General features: G+C 40.6%; 2 protein-coding genes across 3 annotated transcripts in view; both read left to right on the top strand.

Moving 5' to 3' along the window:
* The window catches only part of TBCCD1 (TBCC domain containing 1), a 31,862-nt gene extending 27,612 nt beyond the window's left edge, over positions 1 to 4,250 (top strand). The window contains exons 7-8 of one of the 2 annotated variants that reach the window (XM_045852071.1): positions 956 to 1,106; positions 3,318 to 4,250. In XM_045852071.1, coding sequence (XP_045708027.1) covers positions 956 to 1,085 — 130 coding nt within the window. In that variant the 3' untranslated portion in view covers positions 1,086 to 1,106; positions 3,318 to 4,250. The remainder of the gene's footprint in view (positions 1 to 955; positions 1,107 to 3,317) is intronic. The other variant, XM_045852069.1, reaches the window with a different exon arrangement.
* Positions 4,251 to 5,472: 1,222 nt separating this feature from the next.
* CRYGS (crystallin gamma S) lies at positions 5,473 to 11,382 on the top strand. Its single transcript, XM_045850807.1, has 3 exons — positions 5,473 to 5,592; positions 10,407 to 10,649; positions 11,010 to 11,382. The coding sequence occupies exons 1-3, from the start codon at positions 5,572 to 5,574 to the stop codon at positions 11,280 to 11,282; spliced, it is 537 nt and encodes a 178-aa protein (XP_045706763.1). The 5' UTR covers positions 5,473 to 5,571; the 3' UTR covers positions 11,283 to 11,382.
* Positions 11,383 to 18,516: the final 7,134 nt, after the last annotated feature.

Here is an 18,516-nt window from a genome sequence, read left to right as displayed (position 1 = left end):
GTTACTTTTGTTCTATGGACCACAAAATGATTTTTGTCTGGACTAAGATAGGATTATGGAGTGGTCTTGTTCTTGCCTTGATCTGTTATCGTCCCAGAATGGTCTTGTAGAATGTTGGCCTTCTTCTGTGGAATTGTTTATGTTCAACAGACACAGCCAGGCCAGATCCTAGCTACAGTAAGTGCTGGCTGATAGTACTAAGCTAGCTCCTGGCTATCAAGAGCTAGTCTTCTCTTTCTTATCTTGAACATGTTAAATATGCTCTCATTTCAGAGCCTTTGCACTTGTTATTTCCTCTGCCTGGAATGCCCTTCTCCAGATATTTAGTTTGCTTAGTCCATCAGTCCATTCAGACCTCTGCTTAAGTTTTATCTCAGGCTTTCTCTGTTCATTTTTCTTCCTAAAATAGCATTACCAATATTCTCCATTCACGTACTCTGCTGTATTGTTCTGGAAGGCACTTAAAACTACTTAAGTTCATATCATATATTTATTTTATTTATTACCTATCTCCCCTACTAGAATACACAGTCCACATGGAACATAGACTACATAGGTTGATAGTGTGGATGGTGCCCTCTGGAGTCGTACAGAGCAGACCTGCCTGGACAGGAGCCTTGTCTCTTCTCCTTTCTTTGCACATTTATCCCCATAAGTCAGAATTCCACCCAGCATCACTTGGTCTTCAGCAAATATCTGTTGAATAAGTAACCGCAGTAGAACAAACTATATAATTAAAGATAAGACTTTACAAAGAAGGCATTGTATCTGACCAAATTTATTTTTGGGGGTGGTGGTCCAATGTACATAACTGAACACAGCAGTTATTTGGAGAAAACAAATGGGTAATTAGAAACAATTTAACATTTATTCCATTAACGTGTTTTATAATCACTTAGAGTGAAATTAACACAAGTTAGTGTTTTTACATTCTTGTTCTACACTGCAATTTTAGGGATCAAAGGAAGCAGTTCCAGATCCTTGTGGAGAATAAGTTCTATGAGTGGTTGATTAATACAGGACATCTGCAACAGCTGGACAGCCTTGTGCCCCCTGCAGCAGGTTCCAAACAAGCAGCAGGATGAGACTCCTACGTCAGAGCACTGGTAGGCATTTATAATGTAGACCACTTAAAAGAAATTACTTTGGGGAAATATTGTAAGCATACAAAAAAACTGCATAGAATCTTATGTTACTAAATGTTGCCAAATTTTTTCCACCACTCCCACCAGTATATACAGACCTGTACATACCCGTGTTTGCCACAGTTTATAGTGAGAAGACGAATCAAAATATTTACGTGGACCCTATCAAACTATGGGCAGGTATACTGGCTCAATTTGTACTGTCCAAAGAGACTACTTCCCTCATAATTAGCTTTAAGTTTTATTCTTCCTTTATAACACATCTTTCTTCTTTCCCATCACCCCACACACAAACCAATTATTGAATTAACTGTTTTTTGTTAATTACACATGAGCAATAATAAGTTACCAGAATTAATCCAAACAAAGATTTGAATAGTGAACTCTAGGAGATCATAGATTCAGTGGAGAACATGAGTAGAGACAAGTTTAAAATGGAAATTATTTAATCTAAATATGTAGTATTTTTATAGAAATTTACTTTTGCCATTTTAAAATATTTTTAAAGACCAACCATAGAAAAACAAAGGACATAGACAGAAAAATAACAAACACAAAGACTCTCACTTTCACTTGTAATTAAAGAAATGTAGGAAACTATTTGTTATGTACCAGGTTGGCAAGGATCAAAAACTGATGGTATACATGTCACAACACTGGCAAGACTTTCACTTACTACTGGGGAAAGTGTAAATTTGCAAACTTTTTGGAGGATAGTTTAACAAAGTCAAAATTAAAATACACATATTCTTTGACTTAGCAATTTCACTTCTTAGATTTAACTAACAGATAACATTCATGTATGGGAAGATCTCTGTAAAAAAACTTGTTCATGGAAGCATCGTTTGAAATAGCTATAGACTGGAAACAACCCAAATGCTTCTCAGTAGCGGGCTGGTGCCTCATGAACTGATATATTGATGTCATGGAATTCCTCTTCAAAAAGAATGAGGTATATCTGATTGTGCTGACACTAAATGATCACTGAGCCAGGGGTGGGAGGTTTGGGGCAAATGTGTGTGTAAAATGTTCCCTTGTGTATTTGAAAAAAGAGAGGGATTATCACACATACTTCTATGCTAATTATATGCCTTAAAATTTCTGAAAAGATATAAAAAAATCACAAACAGTATTTGTCTTTGAGAAATGAAACTCAGTGTCTACAGTGGGAAAAAAGTTATTTTTAATTTTTATTGAGATATAATTGATTTACCATAAAAATTACCTTTTTAAAGTGAAGAATTCAGCAGCTTTTATTATATTCAAAAGTTTATGCAGCCATCACCATTAACAAATCCAGAATATTGTCATCACCCTAAAAATGAACCCCACACACATAGACAGTCACTCCCCACTCCTCCAACTGCAGAGACCTCGTCTTCCCCCAGTCCCTGGCAACCACTTCCCTTTCTGTCTCTAGATTTGTCAACGCTGGACATTTCATATAAAGTGGAATCATAAAACATGTGACTTTTGTCTGGTTTCTTTCAGCATAGTGTTTTCAAGGTGTATCCATGTAGCATGTGTCAGTATGTCATTCCTTTTTATGACTGGATAATATTCCATTGTGTGGATATACCACACTTTATCTGTTCATCAGTTGATGGACATTTGAGTTGTTTCCACTTTTTAGCTTCTGTGTATAATGACGCTATGTACTTTTGGGTACAAGGTTTTGGGTAGACATTTTTTTTGATTTTGTGTGCATACCTAGGAGTAGAAGGTTGTGTGTTTTAATATGTGACTAACTGCTCAACTGTTTTCCAAACCCGTGAATTTATTGTTTACTTTATATGTTGTTTACATTTTAAAGTATTACTTTTTATTAAAAAGGAATTTTACAGTATTTAGTCAGTAAATGCTAAGTTAAGAATAGGAAATCTGTTGAATATTATAAGGAAATAGAAACTATAACAGGGAAAAGTTTAGTTCAACTAATTCTCATAACCTGCCAATGTTTAAGGTTTATGTATGAATTTCTTTATTATGAACTAATGTGTTCCTCAGAAAAAATGAATATAATTAACTTTAAACTTTGTATATTTTACTATTTCTAATTTTCATCTGGCCTTGATAATTTATGTGATTTTATAATTACAAAGGTTTTTTCTAATTATGTGCATGAAGACAATAGAAAACGAAGTTAATTTAAATTTTTTCTTTTATCTTCAGGGCCCTGGAAGAATGAGGATGAATGGAAGATGATGTGCATCTTGAAACTAAATCAGGAAGGTGCTCTTGCTGCTTAAAAGACTTTGGGGCTTTTTCTTCCTATTTAAGACCTTTCCTTGATTTCCATTTCATACTTATTTATTACCATTTCAGTTGAATTTTAGGTAAACTTCTGACCTGTCATATAAATGTACTGTTTATAGAACATGGGATGATTCATCTTTGTGATGCCAAAATGGAAAAGTTGATGAAGCCTGCCCCATTGTATATATGTTAATATTAAAGTGATTGAATGTAGATTTACAAGTTAACTTCACATTTTAATTTGTATGATAAAAGGGTTTCATCCTTTCTGGGGTTAAGAGTTTTATAGTTCTTTGTAACTATGTAAAAGGAAATTGCTACTCTTTTCAGAAATAATTGGAAAGAAAGTATGATCGTTGGTATATAAATGTAGCAAAATACTTTTATGCAAAGATATTTTAGTCCTTAAAGTATAAAACTTAATGAAATTGTAAAGTCTTTATTTTCACTTTGTGCTTCAGATTTTCAATAAACATGCTATAAAAAGTAATTTTCTCCTTTTGATAAAAAGATAAAGCTTAACTTATAACTTTAGAAAAAGGTTTCCAGTGTTATTCTGTGATATATCAAAATAAAGTTTACATTTGATTAGGAAAGCTGTGTTCTTTAAGATAACATAAAATAATTATCAAATTAGTAAAGTGAATCTGATTGCTGATAAGGGTTTCATACGCTCACTGACCATTGAATTCCTAATTATTTCAAAAAAGGGCTTGAACTGTATTTCTGAAGTGAAAAACCTTGGAATGTGTTAATTCTGAGGTTTTCATATTTTTTATTTTAAGATGAAATTCAAGGAAGCAGAGTGTTATCAAATAAACACAGGAGTGATAAAAATATGTTTTGTAAATTGCTTTTGGTTAATTAAAATAAAGATATTAATTACTTTCTCTAAACTTCATAAAATTCAGAACACTAAGCTAATAACTTAACACTTAGTTTCCTAGTAATCTTCATTTCAAAACACATTTGCCATTTTCTGAATTGGCCATAATGTATCTTGGGGCATCTCATTTATAAAAAATATTTGTAGGATACTTGGATAATGGAAAGATGACGAAGTGGGACTTTTGAGAAAAATATACTTGCCCAGGAAAAGTAAACTGGAAAAACAGTTGATGTTTGTTTGTTTGTTTGTTTGTTTGTTTTTGAGCATATATAAGGTAGTAATCTCATCCCTAAAGTCAGAGGTGTATTAAGTGCCAACATGTTCTCTAAACAGGTCCCAGTAAGAGATCTTTGCAGAGAAATGCTACCTAGTAAGTAGCGAGTTGGGCTTAGCTAAACCTTTGCAAATTCAGGAGCCCCTATAGTAGTTCTCGGTCTCTCAGGCTACATATGTAGCACCGTTTCTTATGGATTAGAACTCTGTGTGTGTGTGTTTGTAAAATTCTAACTTAACTGGTGCAAGAATCTGAATCCCTGCATAATTTTTGTCTAGATTCACCAGGTGTTAACATTTTGCAACATTCACTTTACCACTCTATATTGTATTATTACTTTACTTCTGCTTAATGATTTGAGAATAGGTGGCAGACATCTTGGACCTTTACTTCTAAATACATTAACATGTATTTGATAAAAACACAGACATGCTCTTACCTAGCTAGTCACAGTACAGTGATTAAATTTAGGAAGTTTAACATTGGTACAATAGTATTATCTAATACACAGTTTATATTAAAATTTGTGCTAATTGTTTCAAAGATGTCCTTTCCTGTGACTTGTTATTCAAACCAAAGAGCATGCATTGCCTTTATATGTTATGTTGCTTTGCAACATGTCACTTCTGTTCAGAAATAGAGGATGTCCTTTTGACTCATCTCCTGCTGATTTCTTGAAAATCAAATTGCCCAGGTAAAAGGACCTTTTTCATTTTTTTAATTTTGAAAACTTTGGCTGAGTTTTGGTGTCTGGACTCAGCAAATAGTGCAGCAAGGCTTGGTAAGCAATAAAGTGGGTACTGAAAGCTTTCCTTTATTTCATAATCCCAATTGTTTTTCTAGAAACCATCAGTAGCTTCTAAAAGACTGACTCAATTTTTGGATCCTATTCTCATGACTAAGCAAATGTTTGGTTTGAAACCAGCCCAGTATAAATGTCTCTGTGCCTCTAACTCGGTAGCTGTCCCTGGATATCAGCTCTGGGGAAACCCATCTATGCACCAAAAATGTCTAAAACTGGAACCAAGGTAAGTAAATGATCATGCTGAGTTTTAGCCTATCCACTTTCTTTTCACCTACTGATACACTGAAAGAAGCATGTAGAGAAGCCTTTGCTCCTTTGCCTGGAGGTGAGTATGACAGTGGTGACAAGGTTGGGATTGGGAGAGGAGGTCCAGAAATGCTACTCCATTTTCTGCCCTAACAGAATTAACTGTTTGTTAAGGGGTTATTTTTATGTTGAATACTGTACAAGAATCTGAATTCCTGCATAATTTTTGTCTAGATTCACCAGGTGTTAACATTTTGCAACATTCACTTTACCACTCTATATAGTATTATTACTTTACTTCTGCTTAATGATTTGAGAATAGGTGGCAGACATCTTGGACCTTTACTTCTAAATACATTAGCATGTATTTGATAAAAACACAGACATCCTCTTACCTAGCTAGTCATAGTACAGTGTACAGTCTATAATAAGTAAATATCATGATTTCTGTCTTCCAGCAAAGGCATGTTCTATGAACTTCCACAGGAATAGGACATGCAGACCAGAAGATTATGTGAAATAGAAAGCTTTCAGTATTCAATGAAAATTTTATTTTCATTGTTTTATGAAATTTAGCCTCAACCATTTATATTTTAAAAGGACAAAGTAGATGGACCAATCAAGTGAATTAAGTCCTATATATCCTTTTCATTCAAGCAATTACTTTTACCCTTTGCCCCAAATAAAGTACTTATTAAGTTAGGAAAATTGCCTTAAATATTTGATTCATGACTGTTGCACTGGATATTGATCCCTCAAGCAGGGCTTTGGGAATGAGGGAGTATACCCCCATTCTCTTTTCAGCTCTTTGACCAATCCAGGTCAAATTTTAGCAATCTAGGTATGTGGCCTGACCAGGAATTGAGCCCACAATCTTTTTGTGTGCAGGATGGCACCCAACCCAACTAAGCCACACCAGCCAGGGCTAGACCCATTGAATCTTAAGAGAGAAATAGTAAATGAATACTTGTATATCCTTCACTTAACAGTATATTCTCTAATTGTTAACATTTTGCCCTATTTTGTCCCTGTCTCTTTTTACTAAACCATTTGAAAATAGTGATCTTAAAACCTTCACCTTAAATATTTACCAGGGCATTCCCCTGTGTAAACATAAAATCATTATGTTGTCCCCCAAATTTATCAAGTATGATACCTAATACTCAGACTGTATTCAAATTTCCCCCATTGCTCCCCAAAATTTGCTCCTGGCTGGCTTTTTCCCCTGATATAGGATGGAATGAAGGATTGATCGTGCATTGCATTTGGTGGTTGTATTTCTTTAGCCTCTTTTTTTCCTTTAGCCTCCTTTATATGGAACAGTCCCTTTACCTTTTCTCTTGTTTCTTGAGACATTGACATTTTTCCAAAGTCCAGACCAGGTGTCTTGTAGAAAGTCCTGAAATTTAGATTTATCTGATTGTTTCCACGTGTTTAGATTTCAACTAACCATCAGTGTCGAGAGAGCTTCGTAGGCAATACCAGGTACTTCCCATGGCATCATTTTAGGGAACACCTGTTGATGTGTTCAAGAATCGGCGAGAGCCTGATTTTTTTCCATTTATAAAATAAGACTAATAATCATACTTATCATTCATAAAGTTTGGGGAGAAAAATGAGACAGTGTCTTTAGTGCTCTGAGGTTCTTGAAAATACGTAGGTCATTGCACTAGAAAGAACTTAGGGGGGTATCCATATGCCTGGAGGGAAGCCTGTTACAGAACCATGGTAGATGAAAACACGCCTGCTTCCAGAGCCTTCCAAGTAGTGATGGTGTTGCTCTCTTTTATTTCTTGTAGCTGGGCTTTTTAAAAACTTAAGGTAAATAACTGCTAGACCAAAGAAGATAGTATCTCTTGTTCTTATTACCTCTCCCTTTCCCACTATCATGCAGTTTAATCAGAGGAGTCACAGGCTTGGCAAGAAATAATATGTTTGTTTTTATTACCTCTGGAATACTTGAGACAATTTTCTTCCTGCTTTATTGGTTTAGTAGGCTACTTAGTGAAAAATAAACTTGAAAATGAGAGGAAATTTGAAATAATTTCTAGGTAAATCTACACATTTCTTAGCCACCTCTGCAGAATTTTAATTGTTTGTTTATTTTGCCTAAGAATCAAAACATCCTCTCAGCTGACCAGAGAGTAGATTTCATGGTCCTTCTACAAATGAAAAGTTGCAACATTCTCTGGGTCCTGGATTGGGAGTTCTCCCACCAAAAGGAGATCTTGGTCCTGGAGCTCAGTAATGGTTCCAGGACAACACTGGTGCTTTGTTCCGATCTTAGGAAGATTGGCTGCTGTGCTGGGAGGGTGGACAGCAAGGTGACTGTGTAGAACATCATGTATATTTTCACTTTGCAGATATTAATGTCAGGCAACTGTGCAGGGGGCAGTAAATATGAGACTCATTGAAGGAAAACAGACAATACTAATTTAGTTTCCGATAGCATACCCCTTGCAAAGTCTGTGTGTGTGTGAGAGAGAGAGATATTAGTTGGCTAAAAACCAAAGGTAAATTCAAAGGACTTTGGGTCTATCTATTCATAGAAAAGTTACCTTAATTTTCCTAAAGATCTTTTCACAGGTTTTGGGAAAAGCCTCAGGACCAGTCTTCTTCCATTTTTTAGGAGAGTAGATGCCGAATGTTGAACAGAGATAGCTGTGCAGGTAGGAAGACAGCAAAGGGGAAGATAAAGTGAAATAAAATGAAAAACAGATTACTAACCAGGAATTTGCACTGCAGTCTACTTTCCTGCAACTAATTGGTAACTAGCTAGCGACTTTAGGCGAGTTATTTAACTTCTTTTTCTATAACAACTATAGCAAAAGCTTATTGGCAATTTTGAGCCAGTTTTTAAACTAAGTGCTTTATTGACATTATTCCATTGGACCCTCAGAACAGCCCCGAGCAGTAGGTATTGTTACCCAGTTTTACAAATGAGGAGACTGAGTTCAGAGAATGTCCAAGGTCACCGAGCTGGTAACTAGTGTTGCTTCGATTTTGTTTATCTGTAAAATGAGGCTCTGTGCACCTAAATATGTGCTGCACTAAAATGAGAAAGGGGATGGGAAAAGAGAAATTTGGGAAGGGGAGGAAGATGACAAAGTAGATGATTTAGGGGTGGGAAGAAGTAAGGAAGCTTTTTTAGGGAACAGGAAACAAGAGTTGAACGAACTGGGAAAGGTATGGAGGGGAGATTAATATAGAAGGAAATAATTACTAGTGGGGAACTTGATAGAAAGAACCATGTGGGGTGGAAGGGAATGAGGTTTTATGCCCATTTGCGCGTCCTTTTTCGTTTCTTCCTCCTCTTTATTCTCTACATCTAATCAGTCACCAAATCCTAGATTTCTTTTGACTGTTCCCTCACCGTCCTTCACATTGCAGTTGACCTTCCTTTGGCCCTCGCCACTCACCTTGCCCACCGCAACCATCTGTTTCCAGGTGCGTCTCCCACATAATTACCAAGGGATCCTAGCATGGCTCCTGTGTCTTTTCTGGCTTGATTTCCTGATACTTCTCAAATACTCAATATGTACCAGGTTTAATGAAGCACTGGTCCCTATAATGACCCTTCATTCCTTTATTCCTTTGAACAGGTCATCCTTTTCCCTCTTCCTCTGGAAAACCCCTAACTATCTATCCTTCAAGCCTCACCTCCAAGATCCTCTCCATACTGCTTGGCTCTTCCTCCCGAGGCTTTCTCCTTTTAAACCAATGAAGCAAATTAGCCACAAGGTGGCGACATAACACCAGGGAATTAACTTCTCCAATCAATGACACCTGTGATTTCGTTTGTAAACTTATCTTGGATCCAGCAATTATAAAAGGGACAAACTCTAGTTCATTTGATCCAGTGGTTGTCAGACGTTGTTTCACAAAGCCTTAGGAATTTTGGGGGATTCTATCTCCTGTTTCAACCAGAAAAGCTTTGAGTTTTACTTTATAGACAGGGCTTCCAGTGTAGTCTGTTCCTTTCATTTGACAAGTGGGAAATGGGAGCCAAGAGAAATGGTTGGACTGAGGTGTAGAGCTGATTATGGAGATGCAGCTCTAGAGCCCAGGTTTATTATTTCTGCTTTCTCGGGGCTACATGGTTCCAGGGCCATCACAGATCTCAGAGGTGTAGCTCAATATTCTGTTAGAAACTTGGTAAGAGTTTGAAAGAAAGAACATCTTGCCTTGTCATTTTGTTACTTTGCAACAATTCTCTTGGCAATCAAATCATAATACAGAACTAAATATGGTATATTTTCATGTGTGTATGCTCTATATCCATCTAAAGTAAGCTCTCTAAAACTCAGGTCTATGTCGTTTTTTTCCTACACATCTTCCACATCCCCTGGAATGAATGTCTGCATTTGCACTCATGTATCTTCACCAGACATTTTGTAAGGGTCTTTCAGTGCTAGGCACAGGAGTTCTTGGCTTAAATAAGTTTTGGTTCTTTGCCCTTGGATGCAGTATATTAGGAGTCTGGTGGGAGAGACAGACATATTAGTAGATAGTTTATTATATAATGTGGGGAGGAAGCAGTGAGCTTGAGTCTGAAATTGTGGGCTTCTATTAGAGCACTTTTTGTTTTGTTTCGCTGTGAGCCTTCAGAAAGTGCTCCTTGCTGTTGCTGACAACCAGGGTTGTCTGCCACAAGGCAAAGGGTATAAGGTGAAGGAGAGCAAAATAGAGGAGGGAGGTCTTCTAAAGTGGGGAATATGTTCTTAATTTTTATTTTATGTATGAATAACACCACCCAACTCTTCAGTTCTCTTTGCTTGCCCTGTACTTCAGATTACTTTCTATGAAGACAAAAATTTTCAAGGTCGCCACTATGACTGTGATTGCGACTGTGCAGATTTCCACCTGTACCTGAATCGCTGCAACTCCATTAGAGTGGAAGGGGGCACCTGGGCTGTGTATGAAAGGCCCAACTTTGCTGGGTACATGTACATCTTACCCCGGGGCGAGTACCCTGAATACCAGCATTGGATGGGCCTCAATGACCGCCTCGGCTCCTGCAGAACTGTTCATCTGGTGAGTGTGGTGTGCTCTCGCTCTCCCCTCCCCTCTTTTTTTCTTTTCTGTGAAAGTTTTTTTTTTGAGGTTTTCCTACTTCTTAATGGGGAGCTGTCTTTTTCTGGATGTGAACGCTTAAATAAAATCTGAGGTCAGCTCATTACAAACTGAATACACTAATTATTACCTCTTGAGGATTTTTGAGGAGTTAAGTTTTTCTTATTGAAAGCCAGCTGTTCCTGTCAGTGCACAGTGGGGATGGGAGTTCAGACCATCTAGATTTCAAGATGGTGGGTTCTGAACCGGACTGTTCTGAGTTTGTGACCTGCTGGTGGTTTCCATAATGGTTGCTGTTCCTTCCCTCCTGTGTTTCCTCAGTCTGGCGGAGGCCAGTATAAGATTCAGATCTTTGAGAAAGGGGATTTTAATGGTCAGATGTATGAAACCACTGAAGACTGTCCTTCCATCATGGAGCAATTTCACATGCGAGAGGTCCACTCCTGCAAGGTGCTGGAGGGTGCCTGGATCTTCTACGAGCTACCCAACTACCGTGGCAGGCAGTACCTCCTGGACAAGAAGGAGTACCGGAAGCCTGTCGACTGGGGTGCGGCTTCCCCAGCTGTCCAGTCGTTCCGCCGTGTTGTGGAGTAATGACATGGATGGGGCCAGGAGCTTCTTCCCGGGGGCCAAATGCTGGCTAGCCTTGTCATCCAAGTGAGCATCATAAATAAAACAATCAACATGCATCCCACTGTTGACTGTGACGGCTCTCCTTAAACACTTAGAGATCAGTGAAACAGTGCCCACCAAAGTGGGCGGACTTAGCCTTCAGGTCGCCAGCTTGTGTCTCTATCAGACAAAATGGGGCTGCATTAAAAACTCAGAAAATCATACTGCCCTGTATTGCTTCTTATTTCTTCAACCTGTACTAATTCACAGGTACAATAATAATAATAATAGCTGCCATTTATTGATTGCTTTCATTATCCCATTTCTCTTCCCAGCATCCTAGGAGAAAGGTGATTTATCTGCATTTTACAAATAAGGAAACTGAAGCGTAGAGAAATTAAAAACTTGCCCGAGTACACCAGCTGGTGAATGAAAGGCCCAGGATATTTGTTTCCAAAGCCCTGTTATTCGCTCAACACATATTGGCTGGGGATCTGTGTGCATACTGTCAGAGCACAGACCTGAGACAGAATACCTATGAAGACAGCCTGTGAAAACAGGGCTATTACTTGAAAATAATAGTGCCATAAGTCCCTTGAAATCCTTAAGATCCAAAGATTTCTGTGTCAGGTATCTCTCAACCCTTAATTCAGAGAGGATATGTTAAACAATTTGTCCCTATTTTAATAGTTGAAATGGAGTTTACTTACTTTGAGATTTTATTTATTTAATCTTGAAGGAAATAGGACATCACTAGGGATATTTAGTGAGTATCCTAGGGAAGGGAGGGTATTCTGGACACACCTGTCTCTAAAAAGATGGCAAAGCCCGTGTCTCCTCGGAGGTGTTCCCGGAAAGGACAAAGTGGAGCAGCGGAGGACCCTCCCTCTGTGTACACTGCAGCCTGTGCTCCGGTCTGCAGTGCACACTCTCCCCCGGACGCTGTTACTCATTTTGTTAACTTCTCCTCTGTGTTGTTGTTTGTTGCCGTTAATTGTTTCTGTTTGGAGTGAAGGACTTTTAGAAATCTGAGTGGAAGTGAGGGAGGAAGACATGACAAACTGAGAAGGAGGATTGGGAGGCTACTTGCTGAGCAGAAAAGAGCTCTGGACCTTGTCACCCCACCAGGGAGTTGATTTCCCTTATCTCCAAAATCAGGGAGTTGAACCAGTTGCTCACTCAGGTCCCATCGAACATAAACATTCTAATTCCCTGAAGCCCAGGAGGATGCTGAAAGACCAGCTGATGCTCAAAGACTACTAACACTTGTCTTTAGAGGTACAGTTTCTGGGAATGACCTCAGAGTTCCTGGCTCTTCTTTTCTGCAGAGGAAACTGAGGCTGTGTGGTAACAGAGCAAGTTACTGCCAGTCTCTCCTCTCAGATCAACTGCTGCCATGTTCCGGTCCTCGGGGAGCTGGTCACAGTCTGTGCAAAGCAACCAGAAAAGCAGTTCTGGCAGCAGGATAAGAAAGCAAATGTCAGGATGACTAACCACAGTCTCAGAGAAGTAGGAGATGACTTTTGACAGATAAAACAATTATTATTTCGGAATGTTTTATGACTCTTGGTTCATGCCCAGATCCAGAAAGAGATTGCCACCATTCTCCCCAGCTGTGAACACATCAATCAACTCACACTTAAAAGTAATTGATATTAGAGGTTAAAAGCACTTATGTCCTTGTCTATCAATCAGTCTCAGTTCTGGTAGAACATTCTGCTGTTAGAGCCAGAGCTGGTGCCCCCCCACCTGTCGAGCACACCCAGGAAAGCACCTGGATTGTTATTTGGAAGTATTACCTGCTTTGCATTTTTTGCTGCTCTAAATTGGGAGGGGGTGTTTCCAGAAAATAGGGCAATGGCATACTTAGGCCATTTTAGTCCTCTTTCCATCCTGAACATTCCTCTGAGACAAGTCTTTGAATATTTCCAAATATAGAGCCCACTTCCTCAAAATGTATCACCAGGGAGGGGCTCCTATTTAAGGCCTCTACAGTAGTGGAACCTAAAAACACACACACACACACACAAACAAGCAAATAAATAAAACCCATAGACACAGAGAAGAGCTGATTACTGCCAGAGGGGAGAGGGTAGGGGGCTGAGACGAAGGAATGGGGGTTAAGTGTGACCGAGTGTCCTTTATTCCTTTATTCAAGGAAAATCAAATTTAAAAAGAAGTAAACCCTCCAGGGTAGGGTTGCCAGACTGAATACGGGACAGTATCAGTAAACCCCGAGTCAGATACAAATATAAACACAGTGTGAAGTACATCCCAAGTTTTGGTGGCACATACACTAAAACATTACTTCTCACTTGTCTGAAATGCAAATTTAATTTCATCCTGTATTTTTATTTGCTAAATCTGTCAACCCTATACTTCAAGGGCAAAGCAAGGGAACAACATGGGGCTAACAGCTCAGGGGCGGTACAGGCTGTGGAAACTGGAGACCCATGCTCCTCACAAGGGCATTTAAATGTAATTAAAAAGCCCTGTGAGCCTGCAAAATGTGTCTGCAACTGGATTTGGTCCATGCACCCTCAGGCCCTAATCTTGACTTGTTGGAGAGCTCTGAACATCAGAAAATGTTTCTTTGATCAAGTCAAAATCTCCCTGTAAGTTTCAACCTCTCCTAGTTGTGCTCTTCATCTATTCTTCATTCCCAAGAAAGCCCTTTAGGTATTTAAAAGATGCGTCCTGTTTGCCTCCAAGCCCTCACTTCTAGGCTAAATGACTCCCATGTTTCCGCTGTTGATGTGGTGGGCTCCTGGACCCCTCACCGTCCTGGTGCCTCCCTCCTGTGCTGACTTCAGGCTATCTTCCCCACACTGTTCTAGCTACAGTCAGACCAGAGCAGACTACATCTGGAGGGTTGTGTTCAGTTCTTCCAGCCTCCTTTCTTAGACATACACCGTTCTTTACTAAGTTCAGCTCTCCATGTACCTTCCCACTAGCCCTGATACGGGCCTGGCCCTTTGCTAAGAACTGGTGTTCCAGTTGAAGGAGAAAATTTTCTTTCCCTCCAGAGAGTTAGAGAAAAATGGTTTCAAATGCTGCCACTTCCACATGTTAGCTCTAAGTCACACAATCTTATACATATAACCTCAATTTCCTTATCTGTAAATCAAAGACAACACTTTGTGGGCATTGAAATAGATAATGTATGAAAAATACATAGCATGTATGGTCAATTCTTACTATTTGCAGCAGTTATATTCTATAACATTGAATAGTGAATGCTGAACTATTCCTAGAGGAAATACAGGGCTCGGTGCCTGTGAGCTTGTGGTCACATTTTTGATGATTAATACATACCATTTTTATTTTTTAACTTCCAAAACATTTATTGAGGCCTAGCTATTAGTCAAGAATACTTTCCAGGAACTAGGAATAAAAGGATGAGTAAAATATTATTTCTACCATGTTATATGTCCCTTTAACAATGAAATGCAATTCTAACTAAAACCACATCCCACATAGGCTACATATAACCTTTAATATGTTTCTACTTAAAAACACTTCACTATATATTGTTGATTCATTAACACTGAACTCATGGCCACTCATATCTGGATGAAACTTACCTAGCATGCACATTTTCTCTGTAAAGCACAGCGCAGCCTTCTTGTGCTAAGGACACTCGACAGCACCTCAGTTCTACATTAGAGGGTCTTTCCATATAGCAATATTGCCAACCAAAAGAAAACAATGCAAAACACATAACAAGAAATAGACTGAGAAACAAAAAACAAACAAGCACAAAACTTGTTTACAGTAGGAGAGCTGAAATCAGAAGGCAGAGCATTTGCTTGACCTCGACTGGGAGCGTCTGCACTGGGCGATGCAGGGATTTTTGCTGCTCTGCTCGTGTTTGTGAATGCCCTCGAAGGCACCACGAGCAGCTGTTTGGGGATTACAAACACGTTTCAGTGAGTGGGTGGCTTCACAAGTGTAACATCTGTGTATAATGAAGATCAACTGTACTTCACCACCATGGGTAACATGTTAATACCACTTCCTAGTATTAACTACCTCTGTTACTGAGTTGCTTGGCTTTTTGTTTTGTTTACTTGTTTACCTTTTTTATACCACTTTTTATCCCCTAGTTGTTTTCAGGAGAGCATCTCTGCATTTCTGGCAGATGCCTCCTCATAGCTGGGCAGAAAAGCGTCAGAGTCATCCGGCCCATCCCCCTGCCTTAACCACAGCCGTGTTTTCAGAGGAGCCTGGCCTTGGCCCTCCCATTCGCCTGTCTCCGGGTTCCAGCTGCCACCAGTTTCCAAGGCCAGCAGGGTTGTCTCCAGTGTTCACACAACCACTCCCTGTTTTCTAACTTCTGTCTTGCCGCTCTTCTTTGGGACTATCGGGGGACAGAGTGCAGTAGATCCTGGAGCTCTACTTCCAGCTGTCGGGCTTGACCAGCCCTTGGCACTCACGGGCAAGAAGATTCCTGTTTGTGTGATTTCCACGCAAAGGAAACCTCTGTGTGCTGCACAGACACCTCCTACCTCTACCTCTTCTCTCAGGCCTCAGACTCCAAACTCAGGGGATCTTAGAGCTGCAGGGGCCGAGCCTTTCCCACACACCATAACAACACAGTGAGATGGGGCTTACTAACCCCACTTCATAGACAAGGAGCTAGGGCTCCAGGAGGCTAAACAAGCTGTCCAAGGCCACTGGTCCCAAACCTCTTGCTCTTTCCACTGCACCAGGCAGCTTCCGGTTCTCAGCCATCACAGGGCAGAGCCGTGGTGCCTTGTCAGTCGTTGTGTGAGCTGTTCCTGTTTGAAGAGCTGTGTTGAGATGTAACCCACACACCACACAGTTCACCTATTTAATACAACTCAATGGTTCTTAGTACATCTATGGATGCATACAGCCATCACTCGGCCAACTTACAGCATTTCCATCACCTCAGAAAGAACCCCTGCACCCGTTAGGGATCTCTGCCTTATCTCCCACCTCACTCCACCCCACCCAGAGTAATCACTAGTCTGCTTTTTGTATCTACATATTTGCTTGTTTTTGACAATTCATGTGAAGAAAACAGCATATTGCGTGGTTTTTTTGTGACGGGGTTCTTCAACTTGGAAAAACAACCTCAAGGTTTATCCATGCTGTGGCACAGACCCAGACCTCACTCCTCCCCACGGCCACACCACGTTCCGTTGTGTGGCTAGTCCCCATTTTGTTCGTCCACTCGCCAGCTGACAAGACATTTGAGTTGCTTCCGCCTTTTGACTCTTATGAATAATATTGTAAACAAGGCTTTATGTGGACATAAGCTCCTGTCACAGGTGGGCACAGGTAACCAGGTTCTTAGTGATCAGGACAAAGAATTGAACTGAACACCCAGAGTTTATAGCAGAGAACGTGGGAGCAGGCCAATTCCAAGCAGAGACTGACCTCATGGGCTGGAGGGACTCTGTTCTTATAGGGCAGATCCTTCCTGGCTAGTTTTGGTGGGCTTTACTGTGCATGTACAAGTAGTTGCATTACTTTAAAGCTACTGCATATGTGGTCTCCCATGATCCTCCCCAATTGGCCACCAGGGAAGAGGGTCCCACAATGATACTGAATTGACCCCCATTTCTCCTGGGGTCCCCCTGTACTAGGTTCACCTTTCCCTAAGCCAGAGAATTATAGCTCTCCATGTTAGAGATTGGTGAAAAGTAAAGGAGCTATTTATTCAAGTTATACACTTAAGAGTAATGACTTAATGTCTTCATCAAAATCCCAAAGTCCCTTGAAACACCCACAAACACACACAGTCCTTCCTTTCCCCCTTTGCCCAGTCTGGGGTACCATATCTCAGGGGAAGAAATAGAAGTCCATGGCTCAGGCAACTCCCAGTTCTTCCCAGTAATCCGTGCTCCGGTGGCAGGCCTCCCTTCGGTTCCCAGCACCATCAGCTGTGTCGCCGGGATCTCCAGCTAAAGCTTCGTGGTGGTTCTCTGCTAAAGCCACGTGGTGATTCTTCTCGTAGCTGCTAGGGGTGGGGTCCCCCCACTCTGGCCAAAGCACGTGGTTCTCCTCACTGTCACAGCTGCATGGTCCTCTTCTTACATGGCTGCAGAAGTCTCCACTCAGCCAAAACCACATGGTTCTCTCCTCAATGGCCGCCAAGTCTGGGTTTAAATATCCGTCCAGCTTTACTGGGCTCCATCGTGAGTCTGCGCAGGGGTGGCCCCATGTCATGGAGCCAATCATCTCCAAGCTCTCAGGCAGGTGCTATAACTAGGGGGAGTTGTCTCCCAGTTATATCTTGGGGGGAAGTTCCTTCCATCCCCCTGGCTCAGAGCATGGCCACAGCTATTTAACATATTCATGCAACCAGTTAAAGGTTACAGATGTGCTAGATGACCAGGCCAGAGGTTAGCTGCAAAGCTGTTGCTATGCAAAACAGCTCTCAATGGCCCTGCTCCATGCATCCCTTCCCCCAACTCACACCTGTGGTGGAAGGTGAGGACATCCTATATATCCTTCTAATATTTCCTGGACACCTTGGGTTCTGGACCCCATTACAAATCCTTCTTTTGGGGACCCTCTGGCTGCACCCTCCTACACTCCCATTTCTCTTGAGTATATACTTAGGAGTGCAATTGCTGGCAATGAGAGCTATTTCTTCTTAAATGTATGTGGGTCCTTAAAGCCACACAGACCAAGACTCAATTTTAACTCTCTTATTTTCTAGTCATTAAGATTTCAGGCAAATACACCTCTCTTAATCTGAGCCTTCTCATACGTAAAAGAGATAATTATATCTACTCCTCAGTGGTTCTGTTGGCAGTAGACAAAATAATAAGGGAAAATTCTTGGCCCAGTGAACTGCCCAAAGGAGTAGATAATTAAGACAGCTATTCTAAAGTCTCCTAAATGTGGTATTCCTGCAGGAAGAGGCATAGAGCAGCTAGTGGTGCTGCAGAGGTTGGAAACCAGTGGGCTGGTGGTCTCTCCAGGCCTCCCTGCTTTGATGATCAGTAACTGAGGTGTCCATTAATGACGTTTGAGGTGCTGCCTGGCGAGCAGGTGGAGGGGTGGGGAGTGGAGGTGAGGCAGTGGTAGGGGCTACAGGAGAGCCAGGGAGCTACGTGCAGCTGAGGGGAGGAGCAATGGCACAGAGAGGGGAAGTTAATCTCTCACTTCAGTTCTGCCAGACCCGTGCTGCCCCCTTGGTCTTCTCTTCTCTCTGCTAAATGATCTCATTTCCTTTCAC

Source organism: Phyllostomus hastatus, unplaced genomic scaffold (assembly GCF_019186645.2).
Source record: "Phyllostomus hastatus isolate PE091 unplaced genomic scaffold, TTU_PhHast_1.1 phas_contig_86, whole genome shotgun sequence".
Taxonomy (NCBI): Eukaryota; Metazoa; Chordata; class Mammalia; order Chiroptera; family Phyllostomidae; genus Phyllostomus; species Phyllostomus hastatus.
The sequence above is the reverse complement of the archived record's forward strand: the minus strand, read 5'-3'. Positions and strand labels throughout refer to the sequence as shown.